The sequence below is a fragment of the Lithobates pipiens genome, unplaced genomic scaffold (assembly GCF_037356315.1).
Source record: "Lithobates pipiens isolate NorthernLeopardFrog02 unplaced genomic scaffold, aLitPip1_a1.2 Scaffold_13, whole genome shotgun sequence".
NCBI lineage: Eukaryota > Metazoa > Chordata > Amphibia > Anura > Ranidae > Lithobates > Lithobates pipiens.
In genome coordinates, this window is record NW_027507718.1 from 124,214,421 (window position 1) to 124,236,669 (window position 22,249).

The following is a 22,249-nucleotide window of genomic DNA, read 5'->3' on the forward strand; positions in this document are numbered from 1 at the left end:
GAGCGCAATGCTTCGGGGCACACACATGACTACCAATGTTCTTGTCACAGTGTGCCGTGGCCAGCAGCCACCCCATACTGCTCGGAGAGTGGGTCTATGTTGGGATGTCCCCAGCTCGTCCGGATGGTAAGTACAGCTCTTCCTGCCTCGGTGGGATTGAGCAGCTGAGCATTCCCTGGGAGGTCGATTAGGGGGTCCCTCTCTTCCCTGTCTTCTCTCCCTGTCCCTATTCCCCTGTGGGGGATGCTGCAAGATGGGCTGCTGAGCGGTGTGTGTACCTGTAGACAGAGGTCCCCTGGGGGGCTCTCACCTTAGATTGGGGGCTGTGCTGGGTGCCTGTGTCCCTGGGTTTCTGTGGTCTCCCCACTGGGTGCCTGGAGGTCTGCATGCATGTACTGATCGCCATAGCGCTGTTCTGCCGCCATTTTCTCTGTCCTTTTAACCGTGTGTACCGTTGTTTGTCAACCATTTTTGGTGTGCCTCAGTGGAAAGCATGGTCAGGGGCCATGTTCCTGTAGCTCAGCGGCCATTTTCTCTGTGATTATGTCCCTTTATACAGGGCAGACGTCTGCCATTTTGTTGTAGCCCAGCGCGGTTTTTAGCCTCAGCGCTGGTCCCTGCTGCTCAGAACAGCACGGTTATTTTTGCTCAGGACACCTGGGGGCTGATACTGGATGCAGACACCTGTAAACTGAATGGCGCAGCACTCGGTTGGGGTGGTGAGTCCTGCGGTGGGGGCCCCTCATTCTGCAGCAGCTAGGAGGGTGGGATTGTGCATCTGTCCGAAGTCCCCAAGGATGGCAGACAGGGTGGGTCAGCATGGCTTCAGAAACTGCTTTCTTCCCCAGAACTCTCTGCAATTGCAACTGGCTCGTCTGCAGAGAGTGCAGTGCCTTTGGACGCTTTGTCGGCGGTCCTTGAAACGTTCGTTGCCAGGGGGGAGGTGGTGTGCGGGTGCAAAGGTGCTAAAAAGCGGCCACTCAACCCCCCCGGTCCTCCGGGGAGAGCTCCGACGCAGACTCGGGCCCCACTGAGATGGACAGCCCCTGACGCTGACAAGCACCGATCGGACAGTGAGGATGAGTCCCCGTCTGGGTCCGCACAAGACAAATCGCTAGTTGGAGCACTTATCACAGCTGTGCATGATACCCTGAAAATTCAGGATACAGCAGGTTCCTCTGCTGATGTAGCTGTCCCTTTTGGGTCCCGTAAGCCAGCCCGTGCACCTAAGGTGTTTCCGTATCTGACTTATTTAGATAAGTTCATATACAAGGAATGGGAAAGCCCTCAACGGACCTTCTCGGTCCCTAAAAGAATGGCGGTACGCCACCCCTTTGAGGAGAGCCTTCTTCCCCTTCCTCTGGTCGTGGACCCCCCAGTATCTGGGTTAAACAAAGTAACTCCTGCATTTAAAGACCCTACCGACAGGAAGGCTGAGGCAGTGGCCTGTTCCTGGTTTACGGTTGTGGGGTCAGCAATACGACCAGTACTGGCCACAGCACTTGTGTTGCAGACACTTACTGAATGGGAAAAACTTTTGCACAGCGAATTGGAGAAGCAGCAGGCCTCTCCTGTCTGTGTGGAACTAGCAGACCAGTTAGTGCTCGACCTTAAGTACGTTTGTGACGCGGCCCTAGATACGCTTCCTTTGCTTTCCAGGGCTTCATTGTCAGCAGTGGTGCTGCGGCGCCTGATTTGGCTAAAATGCTGGTCTGTGGACCAGGCATCTAAAATGGCCTTGATGGATTTAACCTTCCTTGGTGAGCCTTCGTGAGGTTCCTTTGGAGCCTCGTTGTATGACATTATTAAGAATGTCACAGGTGGGAAGAGTACCTCTACTCCCACAGGCCAGGAAGACATCACACTGAATTTGTCAGCTCCTCTCTCCCTCCTCCCCCCCCCCCCCCCTCCATTTGAAGAACAATAATTCAGGACGAGTGGGTCATCTAAACTATATCTCGTGGTTACAAGCTGGAGTTGTGGGTGGTTTCACCCTCAGAGGTTTCTAAGATCCAGCGTTCCCTCGGGTCCTCCAAAAAGAGATTTATTGCTTTAGCCACTAACTACATCATTTAGTGCATCAAGAAGTGATTGTAGAGGTTCCTATATCCGAAAATTACTCAAACCTGTTTACAGTTCAAAAACCAAACTGGGACACAAGGCCCGTTTTGGACCTAAGATCCCTGAACCAGTATCTACTGGTCCATTCCTTTCGGATGGAGTCTGTCCGCTCAGTAGTAGCCTCACTCCAGATGGGAGACTTTCTAGCCTCCATCAGTATAAAAGATAAGTATTTACACGTACCATTTCAGCCTCATCAGAGGTTCCTACGATTTGCGGTAGAACGTCCTTTTCAGTTTGTGGCTCCACCCTTCGGGCTTGCTACTGTTCCCTGGGTTATCACAAAGGTCCTAGCACCAGTACTGGATCTTTTAAAGGCCCAATGCATCTTTGTGCTCGGGTATCTGGATGACATCCTGCTCAGAGATCGCTCGTTACAGGCTCTAGAACAGAGCATAATATGCACAGTGCGGTATTTGAAAAGCTTAGGCTAGATCATAAATACTGAAAAGTCAGCCTTGAAACCAGCTCAAAGTCTAAAGTATTTAGGTCTGATCCTAGATACGGTCCAAGCAAGGGTATTTTTGCCACTTGTAAGGATCTGTGCCCTGAAGGATAAGGTGCATCAAATAAGGGGCACCAGACAACCCTCAATTCTGCTCTGAATGAGCCTTCTAGTGAAGATGGTCTCCTTCGTGCCAGTGCCCTATGCCCAGATCCATTCCAGGCCTATACAACATGCCATCTTGTTGGCCTGGAACAGAAGAGGACAAGCCCTGGATTATACAATGTTCTTATCTCTTCGGGCACGCTTAAGTACTTCAGTTTTGTAGCAAGCACTGAATCCTCAAAGGGGGAGGGATCTCTGTGTTCCATTAAGTACTCAAAAGTATTTTACAGGCTACAGTATTTGTAGCTGCTGACTTTTGAAAAGAAAAAAAAAATTGTTCCTGGAACTACGTTTTAACGTAGTTGTAAACATCAGGAATTAAATGTGAATAAAATGTATCCCTCTATAGTGTGTACTTGTCTCAATTAGGAGCACAAAGTGTCATTTCTGTCTGCTGCTTTGTTCCTCTGCTATCGGCATGCATCACTTTTGACAAGTTTTCTTGACACCCAGAGAAAAATGGTGACAGGAGGGACTTCCAGCTGATTGACAGTCTCAGCTCTGTTCCTGTGTGCTGTGTGAAGGGGGATGTGTCCCTTCCCTCCAGGCAGCTTTCAGAGCTCTCCTCATTGAGCTCTGCAGAGTATAACTTCAGCTCTCTGCCCCCTTTTTTCTGAACTCTCAGACGAGCCTTAAAATTCAGCACTTTTCGGCGGACAATGGTCTATTGTCAGATTTTCATATTGTGTGTACAAAAGTCCAAAGTAAAAACACGCATGCTCACAATCCGTTCTCAATAAACACGACATTAGCCAAAAGTACACAAAGGGTGGCGCTCAAGAGCTGAAATTCTACATAGTACGTCGCTACATTCGTGTTTGTTGGATGACAATTGTGCGCCGTTGGTATGCAAATCAAGATCCTGGCACACTCCCTTCGGACAAAAGTCTGACACTTTGTTGGCCAACAATCCGATCATGTGTACAAGGCTTTACTCTCTTCTGCTAAATTTAATTCTCCCATCCAATGTTTTCACTGGACCTTCATTTATCTCCATTGGGTCATTGCTGCAAATCTGTCAGGATTGAGTGGAGTTCTCAAGGGTCTCACAAGCCAGTGAAAGTTGCTGAGGCAACTGGCCTGGGCATAAAATCCCTGCATATGTTCTGGTAGGAATCAAATAGCATTACAGTAATAGACTTAAAGCGGTATTAAACCCAAAACCAAAAATTTATTATATTGCAGTTTAGTAATCATTAGGCGTGGTGGCTTCATTACATTTCTTTTTTTATTTTACATATATACATTTTGCATATATAGATAAAAGCTGACTGTTGTAAGCACCCCCGTTTACTATTAAATGTTTCGTCTCAACCATTTAACTGCTACATCTCCCGAACAGCCTGTTCTGTTGAAAAACAGGCTTACTGTCAGAATCCCAAGTGAAAATAAAAGAAAACTAATAGAACCACCACACCTGAGAAGTGGTGAGCTGTAATATGATAAATGTTACAGTGAGCCTGTTTTTTATGTTTCAGTTCTGTGCTAATTATGATTGTTGAATGTAACTTATTTCCCAATTTCCTATTGTAAGGTTATTACATTGTTTTATATTTTAAGGTGCGCCGAGTACTAAAAAGCCAGGAAGTCTATGAGAATTTTTTGCGATGCATTGCACTATTTAACCAAGAGCTGGTATCTGGTTCAGAGCTGCTGCAGCTGGTTACACCTTTCTTGGGGTATGTTAAATGAAGTTTGCAATAAGAATATTATAATTTTTTTTCCCTTTTTGTTCTCCCTTATTTAAAAATGTGCAATAATGTATGAAATTGTGTATATTTATATTGTGTATAGCAATACTGAGATACAAAGTACAGTTGGGCAGCTAAGCCAAGTGGTTAACACTTCAGCCTAGCAGCACTAGCGTCGCCAGTTGGAATCCCAACCACGACACTACCTGCCTGGAGTTTTCTTTGTTTTCACTGTGCCTGTGTGGGTTTCCTCCCACACGCCAAAGACAAGCTGGTAAGTTAATTGGCTCCTGTCTAAATTGACCCTAATGTTTATGTGAGTTAGGGACCTTAGATTGTAAGCTCCTTGAGGGGAGGGAGAGGGGTGAATGTACAATATATGCACTATATTCTCAAGTATTAGGATGCCTGCATTTACACACACATGAACTTTAATTTCATCCCAGTCTTAGTCCGTAGGGTTCAATATTGAGTTGCCCCACCCTTTGCAGCTATAGCGGGTTCAACTATACTGGTAAGGCTGTCCACAAGGTTTCGGAGTGTGTCTATGGTAATGTTTGACCATTTTTCCAGTAGCGCATTTGTGAGGTCAGTTGCTTCTCAGTCAGCTCAGAAGTCCCAGCTAAACAGCACGTGTGTGGTCTAAGCAAGCCAGGGGGGATTCTTCATCCAGAACAGCTCCCCCCTGGGGGAAGGAGGTACAAAAGTAAAACTTCCTGCCTCCCTTCCCTCCCCTCTCACTCAAGGAGTGTATCAAATGGCGTCCGACCGTGTGCGTGTTAATTATACAGGGGATGGGGACGTGTGTGATTGATGGAGGGGGCGTGGCTTAAGGGCACAGCGACATGTGCGAGACGTAAGTTCACGAGGAGCACACAGCGCAGGCGAGAGACACTAACACCTGGAGTCAGACGCATTGGGGGCATGTAAGGTTGATGCAGGCATTTCCAGTACAGGAAATAACATTTACAACAACACTAAAGCTGAACTTTATTAGCATTGTATTTTGCTAGACTATTTGCTCAGCGAGTGTGCGTTTACTCAGTGCCTCTGTTTTTTTGTGCTCAGCACTATGGCTCCCAAAAAAGACACCACAAAGGTACCAGAAATTCCACCCCCAGGCCCTGGGAACTCTAGTCATACCTCCACGCTGTCATCCTCTCCTGAGATACCAGATATGGCAAGCCAGGGTCATTGGGACCAATTGGTGGTGCAGCTGCTTCTCACATCTCAGCCCCTCTACACGTGACTGAAGATGCGTTTTCCTCTGCCCTGCAGAGCCGAATAGGAAGATTACCAGCTCCCAAAAGGATAGGAAGCATGTTAGAGCACTCTCCCCCACCTCAGACCCCTTACCAAGTGAACAGTGGGTAGAGGCGATCAGGAGGAAAGGCATACAGACTCCTTTGCAGAGGAAACAGTATATGAACCTTTTTCAGCCTTGCAATCTGAGAAATTTCTGGTACAGTCTTTTACGGAGATGGTTTGTGTCTTTCAAGCTGCCCCTAGCGGAATCAGCTGAAAGTTTTTTCTTTTAGGTTCCTTAAAACCTTCTCAGCCTTTTCATGCGTTTCCTGTACATCCATTACTAGAAAAGCTTATTTATACTGAATGGGATCACCCGGATAAGCATTTTCTCCCTCTAAAGAGATTCACAGCACTCTATCCCATGGACGTGAAATTCACCAAAAGATGGAATGTACCAGCAGTTGATGCTGCGATTTCCAGTGTGAACAATAGTCTAACTTGCCCAGTAGACAATGCACAAATTCTTACAGATCCAACAGATAAAAGGTTGGAATTTCTGTTAAAATGCTCTTTTTCCTTGGCAGCGCCCATTACTCAGCCTGCAGTCACTGCAATAGGCATCTGTCAGTCCCTAAAGGAACAGTTTAGACAGGCCCTTAAGGAGGTCCCTGCACAACAGGCCCGCGAGTTGGCCAAATAAGGCATTATGTTTTGCCATAGATGACATGAAAGACTCCATTCACCAGGGGTTCCGCCTTGCGCTTGTGCTAGTACACATGCGTAGGACCCTGTGGTTAAAAAATTGGTCAGCCGAAGCACCTTGCAAAAGGCTTCTGATTACTTTCCCTTTTCATGAGGATCGACTAATTGGGGAGGATTTGGACAAATACATCCAAACGATTTCTAGTGGGAAGAGTACTCTTTTGCCAGTCAAAAGAAAGTATAAAGTATAAACGTCCTCCACCATCAAACTCTAGAGGAAAGCCTCAGGGTCAGGCCCAGCCACAGAAGAAGACCTGGGGCCGTAAATCTGCAAAGCAGAATACTAAAGCCTCATTATGAAGAGGCGCCTCCCCTGGCCAGAGTGGGGGGGAAGACTTCTGCAATACTCAGAAGTCTGGCAAGAGGAAATGCAGGACAGATGGGTCACCTCCACAGTGTGTCTAGGATACAAACTAGAATTTCAGGAGTTTCCACCGTCTCGTTTTCTGAGATCAAACGTTCCCAAAGATCCGGGGAAAAGGCATTCTCTGTTTCGGGCATTAGACCGATTACTGGTTCAGGGCATGATCATACAGATCCCTACAGAAGAGCAAGGTTTGGGGTTTTATTCAAACCTCTTTACGGTACCAAAACTGAATGGAGATGTCAGACCCATTCTAGATCAAAAGAATCTAAATCAGTTCCTGAACATCCGCTCTTTTTGCATAGATGATCAGGTCAATAGTTTCTATCCTACAAGGAGGAGAACTTCTGATGTCTATCGACATCAGGGATGCATATCTGCATGTCCCTATATTTTCCGCTCACCAAAGGTTTCTGTGGTTCGAAGTACAACAGCAGCATTTTCAGTTTGTCGCCTTGCCCTTTGGGCTAGCTACAGCACCCCAGGTGTTCACAAAAGTGCTGGCCCCACTTCTAGCCAGGTGAAGGGCACAGGGCATAAGTCTTGGCAAATCTAGAGATCCATTGCTAATAGACGGTTTGTTTTTGTTGTTTGGAGCAAAGTGTACGCATTACAACCAGTTATCTGGAAAGTCTGGGTTGGATTCTCAACCTAGAGAAGTCTTCCTTAAAACCGCTAAAAAAGCTGAAGTATTTGGGTCTGATCATAGATACAACCCAGAAAAAAGTGAGATCCCTCCATTCGCTTTTGCATGAGGTTATTAGGAAAGATGATGGCTTCATTCAAAGCGGTTCCTTATGCCCAGTTCCATTCGAGACTGTTGCAAAACAGTATCGTCTATGCTTGGAACAAATGGATCCAAGCTTTAGACTTGCCAATGCGCCTGTCCCCAAGGGTGTCCCAAAGCCTCAGTTGATGGTTACTAACCTAGAATCTGCTGAAAGGAAAATCATTCAGACCAGTTATCTGGGAAGTGGTAATGACAGACGCCAGCCTTTTAGGCTGGGGAGCAGTACTAGAGAAAACGACTGTCCAGGGACAGTGGTCAAGAACCAAAAGAGCCTTGCCCATCAATATTCTAGAGATTCGGGCAGTGCGTCTGGCTCTAAAGGCCTGGACTTTTCAGGTTACGAGATTGTCCTGTCAGGATCCAATCCGACAATGCCACAGCTGTTGCCTATATCGATCACCAAGGGGGCACCAAGAGTCTTTCAGCACAGACAGAGATTATTTCAAAGACCGCTTGCTGCACATTCTTTAGTCCGGGGGTTTTATGCAAGAGGTAATGCGGCTTAATCAGCCAGTTAAATCACCTTTGAATCCTTGGGACTTGAACTTAGTTTTGTCAGTGTTACAAAAACAGCCATTTGAACTGACACAGCATATTCCCTTAGTCCTTCTGACAAGGAAGCTAGTGTTCTTGGTTGCTATATCCTCAGTAAGAAGGGTTTTGAAATTGGCTGCTCTTTCTTGTAAAGAGCCATACTTACCGTATATACTCGAGTATAGGCCGACCCGAATATAAGCCGAGGCCCCCAATTTACCCCCAAAAAACTGGAAAACTTATTGACTCGTGTATAAGCCGAGGGTGAGACATGGCTGTCCATCCCTGTGTGTCCGTCCATCCCTGTGTGTGTGTCCGTCCATCCATCCCTGTGTGTGTGTCCATCCATCCATCCATCCATCCCTGTGTGTGTGTCCGTCCATCCATCCCTGTGTGTGTATCCATCCATCCATCCATCCCTGTGTGTGTGTGTGTGTGTGTGTGTGTGTGTGTATTCATCCATCCATCCATCCCTGTGTGTGTGTGTGTGTGTGTGTGTATCCATCCATCCATCCATCCCTGTGTGTGTGTGTGTGTGTGTGTGTGTGTGTATCCATCCATCCATCCATCCCTGTGTGTGTGTGTGTGTGTGTGTATCCATCCATCCATCCATCCCTGTGTGTGTGTGTGTGTGTGTGTGTCCGTGCAGCCTTGTGTGTGTGTCCAGCCTACCTGTGTCCCAAGCCTCCGTCCCGAGCCTCCTCTGTCCCGTGCCTCCTCCGTCCCGTGCCGTGCCTCCTCCGTCCCGTGCCTCCTCCGTCCCGTGCCGTGCCGATGGATCGCCGCTCTTCTCGGCGGCCATTCTACAATTCAAAATTCCGCCTCCGCCTGTGATAGGCGGAACACTCAATTTCCCAGCAGCCTGTGTTCCGCCTATCACGGACATCCTCTCATACTCGTCCGTAGTATGAGAATGAGCGGATGTCCGTGATAGGCGGAACACTGACTGCTGGGAAATTCAGTGTTCCGCCTATCACAGGCGGAGGCGGAGAAGGAGGCGCGGCTTTTGAATTTTAATGTCCGCCGTCTGTCTGCTCGATACGCTGATCGAGCAGTCAGACAGCGGTGACTCGAGTATAAGCCGAGGGGGCACTTTCAGCCTCAAAAAAGAGGCTGAAAATCTCGGCTTATACTCGAGTATATACGGTAATTATTCATGAGGACAGAGTGGTGTTATGCCCTCATCCAGATTTTTTTTGTCAAAAGTGGCCTCATGTTTTTACCTGAACCAAGATATTGTTCTGCCATCGTTTTTTTTCCAAAACCATGTTCCAGGGAAGAGTAAGTAACTACATTGTCTTGATGTGGTGAGAGCAGTCAAAGTCTATTTAACCACTTCCCGACTGGCTTACGACGATGTACGTCGGCAGAATGGCACGAGCAGGCAAATTGGCGTACAGGTACGTCCATCTAAAATTGCCGCCGCCGGCGTGCTGGTCGGGACCCCCTTGAGTCCAACCACGGGTCCCGTGGGCTCGATCGCCGCTGTGATACCCGCGATCGTCTCACGGGGAGGGAGAACGGGGAGATGCCGATGTAAACAGCATCTCCCCGTTCTGCCTAGCAACAAGTGACACTGATTTCTGCTCCCTGTGATTGGAGCCGAGATCGGTGATCTGTAAATCACAGCCACGCCCCTAGGGCACACTTAACCCCTACACTGCCACCCCCTGGTTAACCCTTTCACTGCCAGTATCATTTACACAGGAGTCGGTGCATTTCTATAGCACTGATTGCTGTATAAATGACAGTGGTCCTAAAAATGTGTCAAAAATGTCCGATGTGTCCTCCATAATGTCGCAGTCACAATAAAAATCGCTGATCGCCGCCATTATTAGTAAAAAAATAAATATTTTTAAAAATGCCATAAAACTATCTCCTATTTTGTAAACGCTATAACTTTTGTGCCAACCAAAAACATGTAGAAGAATATGTATCGGCCTAATCTGAGGGAGGGATATATTTTTGGGGGATATTTATTATAGCAAAAAGTAAAAAATAATGCGTTTTTATTTTCAAAATTGTTGCTCTTTTTTTTCTTTATAGCGCAAAAAATAAGGTGATCAAATACCACCAAAAGAAAGCTCTATTTGTGTGGGAAAAAAAGGACATCAATTTTGTTTGGGAGCCACGCCGCGAGACCGCGCAATTGTCAGTTAAAAACGTTGCAGTGCCGAATCACAAAAAGTGCTCTGGTCCTAAGCCAGCATAATGGTCTAAAGTGGTTAAAGACAACTGTTAAGATTCGGAAGACTGATGTCTTATTTGTTCTGCCCGAAGGTCCTAAGAAAGAACAGGCAGTGTCGAAATCCACTTTCGCTAAGTGGATTCGGCAAGTTATAATTCAGACTTTGATTTAAGGGGTAAGATTCAGAGTCCGCGCACACTCTACCAGCTCGGTTAGTGCTTCTTGGGCAGTGCATCACCAGGCCTCCATGGCTCAGCTCTGTAAGGCCACAACTTGGTCTTCAGTACATACATTCACCACATTTTATCAGGTGGATGTAAGGAGGAATGAGGATATCTCCTTCGGGCGCAGTGTGCTGCAGGCAGCAGTATAAGTCCTCAAGTCTGGGGGTGCCCTACGGGTTGTGTCTCCCTCCCCTCAAATAGCATTGCTATAGGATGTTCCACATAGTTATTACTATGGGGCTCTGTGTCCCATGCTTTACAATAAACAAAGAAAATAGGATTTCTTGATCATACATCACGGGACACAGGAGCTTCATTACATAGTGGGTTATATAGGCACCTCTGGTGATTGGACACTGGTTGACCCCAATTAAGGAGAATTCCTCCCCTATATAACCCCTCCCAGTGTCTATGGTGGTTGGTCACGTAAAACTTTAGCTCTGTGCAGGGACCTATGGGCTACAACAAACCGGATCCATACCTTGGGCCGATATTTGACTCCCAAGATGGTATGGTACACGGGCCTCGTCAGCCGAAGAAACAAGGTTTGGCCTGTAAGTCCTCTTCATTGGAAGACTGGGCTCTGGGAAAACCAGACTTGGTGTACTGTTTACACAGAGCGCACGAAAGTTTCTGGCAGAGTCTTCTACATGGCCCAGGTAGGAGGATCTTCCGAGAAAGAGCCCCAGATAAACCTGAAGGTTGGCTAACACTGCCCGCCGTGATGGGTGAAGGCTGGAATTTGTCTGGTTCAGCAATTCCTGCGGCGGGGACAGGTAAGGGAAGTTAATCCATATATATATATATATATATATATATATATATATATATATATATATATATATATATATATATATATATATATATATAATATTATTATATGATGGATTTCTTTATAGTGAGTAGTTGTATGTCTTACCTGGTTTCCACCACTAGAGGGAGTAAGAGCAGCCTGATGCATGCCTTTCAGTACACACGCTCAGTGAAGCCTGGTTCTCCAGCTGTCTCACGTCTCCACTGCAATCCCTGCCACAGCAAGGGTAACACAGGGGTCCCACGCAGCTCCGTTGGAGTTCTCCTTTTCCCCCCCTGAATCCCGCGGTCCGCATGCCGGACGCGTTCCTGGCCTAATGGAGGAGGGGGGAGTGTGGTTGTGAGTCGTGCACGTTGGTGTGCACGGCGCTGTACTGCGCAGGCGCCAGGCGGCAGTTTTAAAAAGCCCAGAGCGTCGGGGGGCTGTAAGTGGAGACACAGGAGCTGTGGGCAGTAAGCATCCGTGGGGATTGGATCCAGGCAAACCTTAGACACCTACTAAGCATCAGGTTGTGCAGTTTAAGCATATATATTTATTGTGAGACTTTAAGCACAACAGTGATTGCACTAGTACTAGTACCTCTGCTTTGTAGCTTAGGACTGTCTCCTCGTAAGAGGGTCTCAGGGGGAGGTAGCAAGGGCACTGGTAAATCACCGCCTAGGTCCAGGGGTTCTAAGAGTGCCTGTAAGTTACCATCCCCCCCTGCAAGACTGGAGCCAGCCTCTCAAGACGAGTCAGTGCCCCTGTCAGGTTTTGCAGCCTCTCCTAATGTCCCAGCCCCAGTTTATGTCACTGAGGACTCCCTTAGGGCTACATTGGAGGGTTTTGAAGGGAGAATAATTAATTTTATTTCTGCTTCCCTGAAAGATAGCAGGAAAAGGGGTAGATACCCTCCCTCTGCTGAAATTCCTCTCTCAGAGGATTCTTCTGAAAATGAGGAGAGATCCCTATCTGGGGTCAGGGATCATGAGCAGTCGGATGAATCAGAGGAAGAGGAGAGAGTTACCTCCTCCCAGGCGCTCAGAAAACAGGTGCAGTATTATACTGAATTGGTGTGTACCACATTCAGAATGCCTGCTGCTGAAGTCTCTACGTCCTCTGTTTCTTCCCTGGGAGTCAGGAAAGCCCCACAGACTGCCTATTCCTTTCCAATCCATCCCTTAATGGATGAATTGTTGTATGAGGATTGGGGACATCCCGATAAACTGTTTGCTCCTCCTAAAAAGTTTTCTATGCATTATCCTCTGGAGGAGAGTTTCACCAAGAAGTGGGGGGTCCCATCTGTTGATGCGGCTGTTTCTTGCGTGAATAAAAACCTGACTTGTCCCTTGGATAATGCGCAGGTATTTAAGGATCCAACTGATAAGAAGCTGGAAACCTTATTAAAAGCCTCCTTTTCCATGACTGGTGCTGTGGTGCAACCTACCGTCGCAGCCATGGGGTTGTGGCAGTTCCTCAAGGAACAGGTTAAGCAGATGCTTGGGCTCCTTCCCAGTGAGGAAGTGGAAAATTATGCAGAACTGCCTCATATTCTGTGTTTCATGATTGATGCGATTTTGGATTCTGTCCAACAAGCATCACGTTTGTCCCTCATGTTGGTACACATGCGAAGGGCCCTATGGCTAAAGAATTGGGCAGCTGAGCTGTCATGCAAGAAGCATTTGATTGGGTTCCCGTTTAAAGGGGAACGTTTGTTTGGAGAAGAGTTAGACAAATTCGTCCAAAAAAATTCAGGGGGTAAATCTACTCTCCTTCCAGTCAAAAGGAGCAAGCGTCCTTCATTCACGCGTGCTCTCTCTCCCGGAGCATCAAGCTCTAAGCAGTGGCGACGGCCTTCTCAACCCTCCTCTACAGGAAACGCTCAAGGCCGAGCCCAGGGACAGAAAAAGACTTGGGGTGGCGAAAGCCTGCCAAGCAGAGCCCAAAAGCTTCCCTGTGAAGGGGCGCCCCCACTCGGCCGAGTGGGGGAAATGCTCCTGCGATTTGCAGGGGGCTGGCGGGAAGAGATCTGGGACAAGTGGGTGATCTCTTGGGTATCTCTGGGCTACAAGCTAGAGTTTCAGGAGATTCCACCTTTTCGCTTTCCAAGGTCAAGGATCCCCAGGGATCCAGTAAAGCAAAAACCGCTATTTCTGGCCTTAGATCACTTACTATCCCAGGGGTTGATAGTAGAAGTGGACCCAAAAGAACAGGGTTCAGGGTTTTACTCAAATCTCTTCACCGTTCCAAAGCCAAATGGAAGTGTCAGATCTATCCTAGATCTGAAGGATCTGAACCGGTTTTTACGCATCTGGTCCTTCTGAATGCAGTCAATCCGCACTGTGGTCTCCTCCCTGCAAGGGGGAGAATTTATGGCATCAGTAGATATCAAAGATGCATATCTCCATGTGCCAATTTTTCCCGCACACCAAAAGTTTCTAAGGTTTGTGGTAGAGCGGCGCCATTTTCAATTTGTGGCCTTGCCGTTCGGGCTTCCTACGGCCCCTCGAGTCTTCACAAAGATTCTGGACCCTCTCTTAGCAAACCTAAGAGCTCAGGGTATAGCCGTCATGGCTTATCTAGACGATTTGCTTCTCATGGAGAAAACAGCAGCGTTCCTGAACCACAGCGTCACCAGAACGCTAGAACACCTGGAACACCTAGGTTGGATCATAAACCTAGAAAAGTCGTCCCTACAGCCTACCACCAGGTTGGAATACCTGGGCATGATCATCGACACTGCTCAGGGCAAGGTGTTTCTTCCAAGGCCAAAGGCCTTGGCCATTGGGGATCTGATGCGCCTAACTCTGGGCAGGAGATCTTCCCCCCCATTCGGTTGTGCATGAGACTGTTAGGGAAAATGGTCGCCTCCTTCGAGGCCATCCCATTTGCCCAGTTCCACTCAAGGCCTCTGCAAAGATGCATCCTTGCGGCTTGGAACAGGAAGCCCCAAGCCTTGGATCTTCCTATGCGTCTATCCCCAGGGACACGCAAGTGTCTCGTCTGGTGGTTACAAACCAAGAATTTGCTGAAGGGCAAAACTTTTCTTCCTCTTGCATGGAAGATTATCACAACAGATGCCAGCCTGACAGGCTGGGGAGCAGTATTGAAAGAGACGTGCTCGCAGGGGAAATGGTCTGCGATCGAGAAGCTATTGCCCATAAATATCTTGGAGATCCGGGCAGTCTTATATGGCTCTCATAATGTGGTCTTACAGACTACGAGGTATCCCCGTTCGGGTTCAGTCCAACAATGCCACAGGAGTGGCTTATATCAATCACCAGGGCGGTACCAGGAGTCTGGTGGCCCAAAAAGAGGTGAATCGCATACTTGTCTGGGCAGAAAAGCATGTTCCATGTCTTCAATCCAGGAGTGGAAAATTGGCAGGCGGATTTTCTGAGCCCGCCAGCAGTTGTGCCCAGGAGAATGGGCTCTGCACCCCGATGTGTTTCGGAACATATGTCACAGGTGGGGTACTCCAGACGTAGATCTGTTTGCATCCAGGTTCAACAGGAAACTGGAAAATTTTGTGTCAAGGACAAGAGATACACTTGCTCAGGGGTCAGACTCTGACAGTTCCCTGGGATCAGTACAATCTGATCTATGCCTTCCCCCCGAGCCCGCTTCTGTCGCAGTTCCTGGGAAGAGTAAAGAGGGAGACAAAGTCGGTCCTTTTGGTGGCCCCGGCTTGGCCCAGGCGACCATGCTACGCGGAGATCATGAAGTTGGCAGTAGCTCTCAAAGGGTCCAATCTACCATCCTGCTTTACGCAGTCTGAATTTGACGGTTTGGCTGCTGAGACCCACATTCTGAGAGACCATGGCCTTTCGTGCCAGTCCTTTCTACTCTGGTCAATGCCAGAAAGCCAGCCTCCAGGCTTATTTATTACAAGATCATCTGGAAGGCATAGGTTTCCTGGTGTGAACTCAGGAAATGGCATCCTAGAAAGTATGTCATTAGCAGAATCTTGGCCTTTCTCCAGTCAGGCCTAGAAATTAATTTGGCCATAAGCACTATCAAGGTGCAGATTTCGGCCCTGTCAGTGTTTTTTCAAAAGCCACTTGCATCGCATTCCCTGGTGCGGGCTTTTATCCAGGGGGCCATGAGGATAAGACCGCCAGTCAAACCTCCGGTATGCCCTTGGGATCTGAATTTGGTTCTCTCAGCTTTGCAGGGGCAATCATTTGAACCTTTGCATCTGGCTTCATTAGTTCTACTGACTAAAAAATTGGTCTTCTTGGTAGCCATATCCACGGCTAGAAGAGTATCCGAGCTAGCAGCTCTTTCCAGCAAGGAGCCGTATCTAATTATTCATAAGGACCGGGTGGTCATGCGTCCCAACAGGTCCTTTTTTACCTAAGGTGGTTTCGGGATTCCATTTGAATCAAGATGTAATCCTAGCATGCTTTTTTCTGGACCCACAGTCCGCAGAAGAAGAATCTTTGCACACTTTGGATGTGGTTAGAGCAATCAGTATTTATCTTCAAGCAGCTGCTCAGATAAGGAAAACTGATTGCTTGTTTATTTTGCAGGAAGGCCCTAGGAAGGGCCAGGCGGCGTCAAAATCCACTCTCTCAAGGTGGATTAGACAGGTTATTTCTCAGGCCTATAGTGTAAAGCGCACTCTACTAGAGCTGTAAGTGCTTCTTGGGCAGTGCATCACCAGGCCTCCCTGGCTCAGATCTGTAAGGCTGCAACTTGGTCATCAGTCCACACATTCACCAGATTCTATCAGGTGGATCAGGTGGATTTCAGAGGGCAGATTCTATCAGGTGGATGTCAGAGGGCAAGAGGATATCGCCTTCGGGCGCAGCGTACTGCAGGCTGCAGTTTGGGTCCTCCAGTCCCTGGCGGTCTATAATTATGATCTGTGTCTCCCTCCCCTCAATCTGAGCATTGCTTTGGGACATCCCACTATGTAATGAAGCTCCTGTGTCCCGTGGTGTATGATCAAGAAAATGGGATTTTTATATACAGCTTACCTGTAAAATCCTTTTCTTGAGAGTACATCACGGGACACAGGGCTCCCGCCCCTCTTGGGTTTTACGTGGTTTCTTATAGCTTTGCTACAAAACTGAGGTGCCTCCCATATAGGAGGGGTTATATAGGGGAGGAATTCTCCTTAATTGGGGTCAACCAGTGTCCAATCACCAGAGGTGTCTATATAACCCACTATGTAATGAAGCTCCTGTGTCCCGTGATGTACTCTCAAGAAAAGGATTTTACAGGTAAGCTGTATATAAAAATCCAATTTTTTAGTGAGTAAATCACTGGACACAGAGGTCCCTCCCCTCTTTTTGGGGTTTAGGTATATTGCTTTGCTACAAAAACTGAGGTACTCCTGGAAGGAGGAGGGATTATATAGGGAGTGAACTTCCTATATTGGGTATACCAGTGTCCATCACCTTAAGGTGCCTATATACCCACATAGTGATTACTATGGTGCTCTGTGTCCCATGATGTACTCCAAGAAAAGGATTTTATGGGTAAGCTGTTATAAAAATCCTATTTTATATTTTTTGCTATAATAAATATCCCCAATTTTTTCTCTATTTCTCTTTTAAAAGCAAATTTTTTTCTGTTTAGGCCGATATGTATTCTACATATTTTTGGTAATAGAAATCGTAATAAGCATATATTTATTCATTTGCGCAAAAGTTATGGCATCTACAAAATAGGGGATAGATTTATGGCATTTTTTTACTAGCAATGGCGGCCATCTGCATTTTTTATGGGGTCTGCAACATTATGGCGGACACATCGGACACTTTAACACGTTTTTTGAAACCATTGACAATTATACAGGGATCAGTGCTCTAAAAATGCACTGATTACTGTATAAATGTCACTGGCAGGGAAGGGGTTAACACTAGGGTGCGATCAAGGGGCTAACTGTGTTCCTTAACTGTGTGTTCTAACTGTAGGGGGAGGGGACTGACTATAGGAGATGACAGTGCCTCGCTATTAGGAACTCACGATCTGCATCTGCTCTCAGAACAGGGACTGTTGTGTTTACACACACACATCCCTGTTCTGCCTCTCATGCCTACGATCACTCGTGGCTGGTGGCGCGCCTGCTATCCCGCTTAAAGGAGCCAATGTACAGCTACGACGGCTCTCTGGATCATGCCGACCTGCCGCAGTATAATGACGGAGACTGGTTGGCAAGTGGTTAATTCATCCTAAAGCTGTTCTATCGGCTTGAGTTCGGGACTCTGTGCAGGCCAGTCATGTTCCTCCACCCCAAACTCTCTCATCCATGTCTTTATGGACCTTGCTTTGTGCACTGGTGTGCAGTCATGTTGGAACTGGAAGGGGCCAACCCCAAAGTTGGGAGCATTCAATTGTCCAAAATGTCTTGGTATTTTAACGCCTTACGAGTTCCCGTCACTGCAACTAAGGTGCCAAGCCCAACTCCTGAAAAACAACCCCACACCATAATCCAACCCCCCACCAAATGATTTAGACCAGTGCACAAAGCAAGTTCCATAAAGACATGGATGCGCGAGTTAAGGGTGAAGGAACTTGACTGGCCTGCACAGAGTCCTGACCTCAACACCTTTGGGATGAATTAAAGCAGAGACTGCGTAAATTGTCGGCACTATATAACTACCTGTAAACAGAGTAACAGACTGGCCATAGGGTAAGGTATGTCATCGTAAAAGGGTAGATGGGCATGATCTGATGGCTCACGTACGTGCAAGAAAAATCTTACAAGTGATGTAATACTTCTAATGGAGTGTACAAAACAAAACCAAAGAAAATTCCCAGCTCAACTCACCAGTCTGCAACCAACTGAACTATCCTGTCTGTTTGCTTTAAAAACAGGGGTTTAGTCTGCACACGTTTGCAAATACTGTACATGCGTAAGCTGCAGAGCCGCTCCAAGGCACCTCAATATTTCTGCAGTCCAAACGCTTGTAAATTTATGAGATCCTCCATAGTAGAACCACATGCATTCTATTGGATAGATAGAGGGAAGGCAAACCTGGAGATAGCCCACCCCTCCTTAAAGGCACATGGGCACACTGGACACCCAGCCCCAGCAATATTTGCAAATGTGTGCTAACTTAACCCCTTTTTAAGGCAAACTGTAGACAGGATACTTTGGTTGGTTGCAGACTTGTTGGTGAGTTAAGCTGGGAATTTTCTTTGGTTTGGTTTGTGCATGCGTTGCCCTTCCATGTGCTCCTTGCTGTGAAGGCCAGTTGTAGGTGGGGGGCTTTTCATGTGGTTCTTATTGTATCTCTTTTAGCTAAAACAGCAGTAATCTCAATAATGCAAAGCAATTATGGTTCTATAAATAAGAACTTCAGTGTGAAGGGTGTGTGATTGTACCAGTTTTCTAAGCCTGGTGTGCTCAATTTATAGCTTATGGGGCTTTTTTTTTTGTTTTTCACAGGAAGTTCCCTGAGCTCTTTGCTCAGTTTAAATCTTTTTTGGGTGTTAAAGAGCTTTCTTTTGCCCCACCGGTAACCAGTGACCGTTCGAATGAAGGAATAGGGAGGGAAATTGATTATGCCTCTTGCAAACGCATTGGTTCTAGCTACAGAGCGCTTCCTAAGACTTATCAGCAGCCGAAATGCAGTGGAAGGACTGCTGTCTGCAAAGAGGTAGGTGCATCCAAAAATAATGGGAACTTTAAGTCAGTCATTCTAATTTTAGAAAGACATACTAGTCCATTTTCTATGCATCTTCACATTACAGAACGAAACTCTGGTTACCATTCGGTATCTTGACTTCACCATCCCATAAATTCTTTAACGTGTTTTAATGTTGGCACTATAGTTAGATTGTTCACTGCAGGCAAGACCATGTTTTCTTCTTCTTTTATTTTTTGTTTTTTTCTCTTTTTTTGTGTTTGTGAAAGTTTATGTTCCATTTCTTTGTCCAAAGTCATGGCTGTATGATAGTTTAGTTTAAGATATTTGTTTACCAGTGAGCATCTATTGCAGTGTGTAGCGTGGAGCATATCCCCCAAGAACCGCCCCGCTCTGATGCCTTTCACCCCAATGAGCTTAAAGTGATTGTAAAGGCTTGTTTGTTATTTTTTTATGGTAAAAACATTTTTTATACTTACCTTCTCTATTGCAGTGGGTTTGCGCAGAGCAGCTCCTATCCTCCTCTTCTCAGGTCCCTCTTCTTTGATCCTTGTCTCTCCCTCCTGTTCAGTGTCCCCACAGCAAGCAGCTTCCAATAGGGGCACCAGAGCCGAGTTGCAGCTCCCTGTGTCCATTCAGATACAAAGGCCCGGCCCCCTCTCTCCCCTGATTGGCTACATGTCTTTGACAGCAGTGGGAGCCAATGGCACCACTGCTGTGTCTCGGCCAATCAGGAAGGAGAATCTCAGACAGCTGAGATACTCGTGGACATCACTGGACAGAGAGGGACCTCAGGTAAGTTTTAGGGGGGCTGTGGGGGCTTCTGCACGCAGAAGGCTTTTTATCTTAATGCATAGAATGCATTAAGATAAAAAAAAAACCTTCTGCCTTTTTATAACTCCTTTAATAGTAGAGATGAATGTGGCCTTTTATATACTGGAATCAATTAACAACACTAAAAACTGCCATAGTATTCTTAGGGTCACGCTTGTTATGCTATCATCTCTCACAAAACATAGCTATAGGAAAGAAATGTCATCAGTATACCTCCAGTTTGTTGCAGTTACAGAATTAGGAGCAGAAATGGGCTCCCTGTGCAGCGCACAACGTGTCCTTGGATGACAAATACAAAGTAGAAGTATTCACTTTACATGCCATAATCTGGAAATTTGCCTAAGTGTGGGTGAATTCATTTGGCCATCTACCAGGATCATGAGAATGACAAAGAGCCCAATTCTCGTGGGACGTTGCTTTTGCACAGTGCTGTAGTAACTGCTCACACAATTTGGGCTTTTTAGCAGGATCCTAGAAAAAGATTTGAGCGCTTTCCCACTCCCCTAGATAAGCTGACCACAACTTGGGGTTTAAGGGGAGTATTTTTACTTTTTTTTTATTTTTTATTTCTCGTTTTCTTTTTTCTTTTTTTTAATTGTTATTAAAGCAAGCCCAAAACAGTCCACTTTAAAAAAAAAAAAAAAAATGCACCCTGTTGACATCTGGAGCTGTTTGTTTATGCTTTGATGTATATCAAAGTGCACCTGTACTGTCGTTTTTTTGTACTATGTTTCTCAAACTTATTTTTGATAAAAATAAAAAAATGCATCCATTTACAATAGCATATTTATGATATATCTGAGCACAAGCGTTTTTTTGCATGTTTTACAGGCTTTATTTTCCTTTTTGCTTTCTCCTTCATACTATATAGTTATAATTTAGCACTTGTTTATTTTATATTTATTGCAGGTGTTAAATGACACTTGGGTGTCCTTTCCTGCATGGTCAGAGGACTCTACTTTTGTCAGTTCTAAGAAGACCCCATATGAAGAGCAGCTTCACCGCTGTGAGGATGAGAGGTTTGAGGTGGGCTATACTCTCACATTTCTGAATAAATACAGAAATGCATTCCCTATCCTGGTGGATTACAGTATTGTCAATGACTTACTGATTTGGAACCGATTGAGCACCTGTGCTGGGACAAGGCCATTTGGTGCCCAGGGTGAAGATGGCAAACTGGCCTCCCCCCCCCCCCCCCCCTTATTTTTAAGAAGAATCAATGTCGTTTCGATACAATAATATACTTATTATATTAAGGGACCCTCTGATGGGCAAATTGTATGTTAAGGAACACCCTGATGGGCACATTTTATATGAAGGGGCACGCTGATGGGCACAACAAAACGTGCCCCTTAACGTAAAATCTGCCCATAGAGTGCCCCTTAATACTAAATGGGCCCTTCAGTGTTGCTCTTAAAATAAAATATGCCCATCAGAGTGCCCCTTAACATAAAATGTGCCCATCAGCATGCCCCTTAATATAAAATAAGGGTCACGCTGTTGGGCAGTGTGCCCCTTAAGAAAATAGTGTGCACATTAAAATACAATTTGTCCATCAGAGTGCCCCTTAACATAAAAAAGGGCCCATCAGTGTGACCTTTAACAAAATATGCCCAGCAGTGTGCACAATAAAAATATGCCTATTAGTGATCACTGGTTAACATGTGGCCCACATACCTTGAATGCAGGAGGGCACAACTGAAATACCAAAGGTGTGAAGCTGCGAGATACGGAGAGGCGGGAACCGTGAGTAGCAGGGGGACGGGGCACGCAGAAGACGTCATGCCCCTACTCGCGGCCCGTGAGTTCAAGCTGGTCTTCTGTGAACCCGAGACCTGCGGTGAGGGGCAGGGGAAACCTAGGGAAACCTGTGGCTGTTTTAGAAGAACACTTCACTGCGCCCCCCACCCCAAATTAATTGTACCACCCAGGGCACCCCCCCCCCTTGCAACTTGGTCTTGATGAATGGATCCCCAAAGTTATCTTTATCTTATATCTACTTGCAACTTAATTTGCTGAACAACATAAGCTCTGACTTTTTTTTATTTTTTTTTCAGCTTGATGTTGTATTAGAAACCAATTTGGCAACAATCCGTGTCCTGGAGAGTGTTCAAAAGAAACTTTCTCGCATGTCTGCAGAGGATCAGGAAAAGTTTCGTCTAGATGACTGCTTGGGTGGAACATCTGAAGTCATCCAGCGTCGGGCCATCTACCGAATATATGGGGACAAGGCTCCAGATATCATAGAAAGCCTCAAGAAAAATCCTGTCACTGCAGTACCTGTTGTGTTAAAGAGGTAGGAGGAAAATGGAACAAAGCAAAGGCGAGCAATGTTCGGAATAAATAGACAAAAATATGAATAGTTTTGCCGGGGAAACCACTTTTAAATCCCATATTTTGCAAATAAACTGAACCAGATGTGCTTCCTCTCTATTCTCATTGGGTGTATATATGTTTCTATTTATCCACACTGCACTGTAAGTATTGCT

At 46.3% G+C, this 22,249-nt stretch overlaps 1 protein-coding gene across 2 annotated transcripts in view; it reads left to right on the forward strand.

Annotated features, from left to right (window-relative positions):
• Nucleotides 1-22,249, forward strand: part of SIN3B (SIN3 transcription regulator family member B) — a 126,206-nt gene that overhangs the window by 62,954 nt on the left and 41,003 nt on the right. For both annotated transcript variants that reach the window (XM_077475511.1, XM_077475512.1), the window contains 4 exons: nt 4,292-4,410; nt 18,728-18,938; nt 20,670-20,786; nt 21,818-22,056. In XM_077475511.1, coding sequence (XP_077331637.1) covers nt 4,292-4,410; nt 18,728-18,938; nt 20,670-20,786; nt 21,818-22,056 — 686 coding nt within the window. The remainder of the gene's footprint in view (nt 1-4,291; nt 4,411-18,727; nt 18,939-20,669; nt 20,787-21,817; nt 22,057-22,249) is intronic.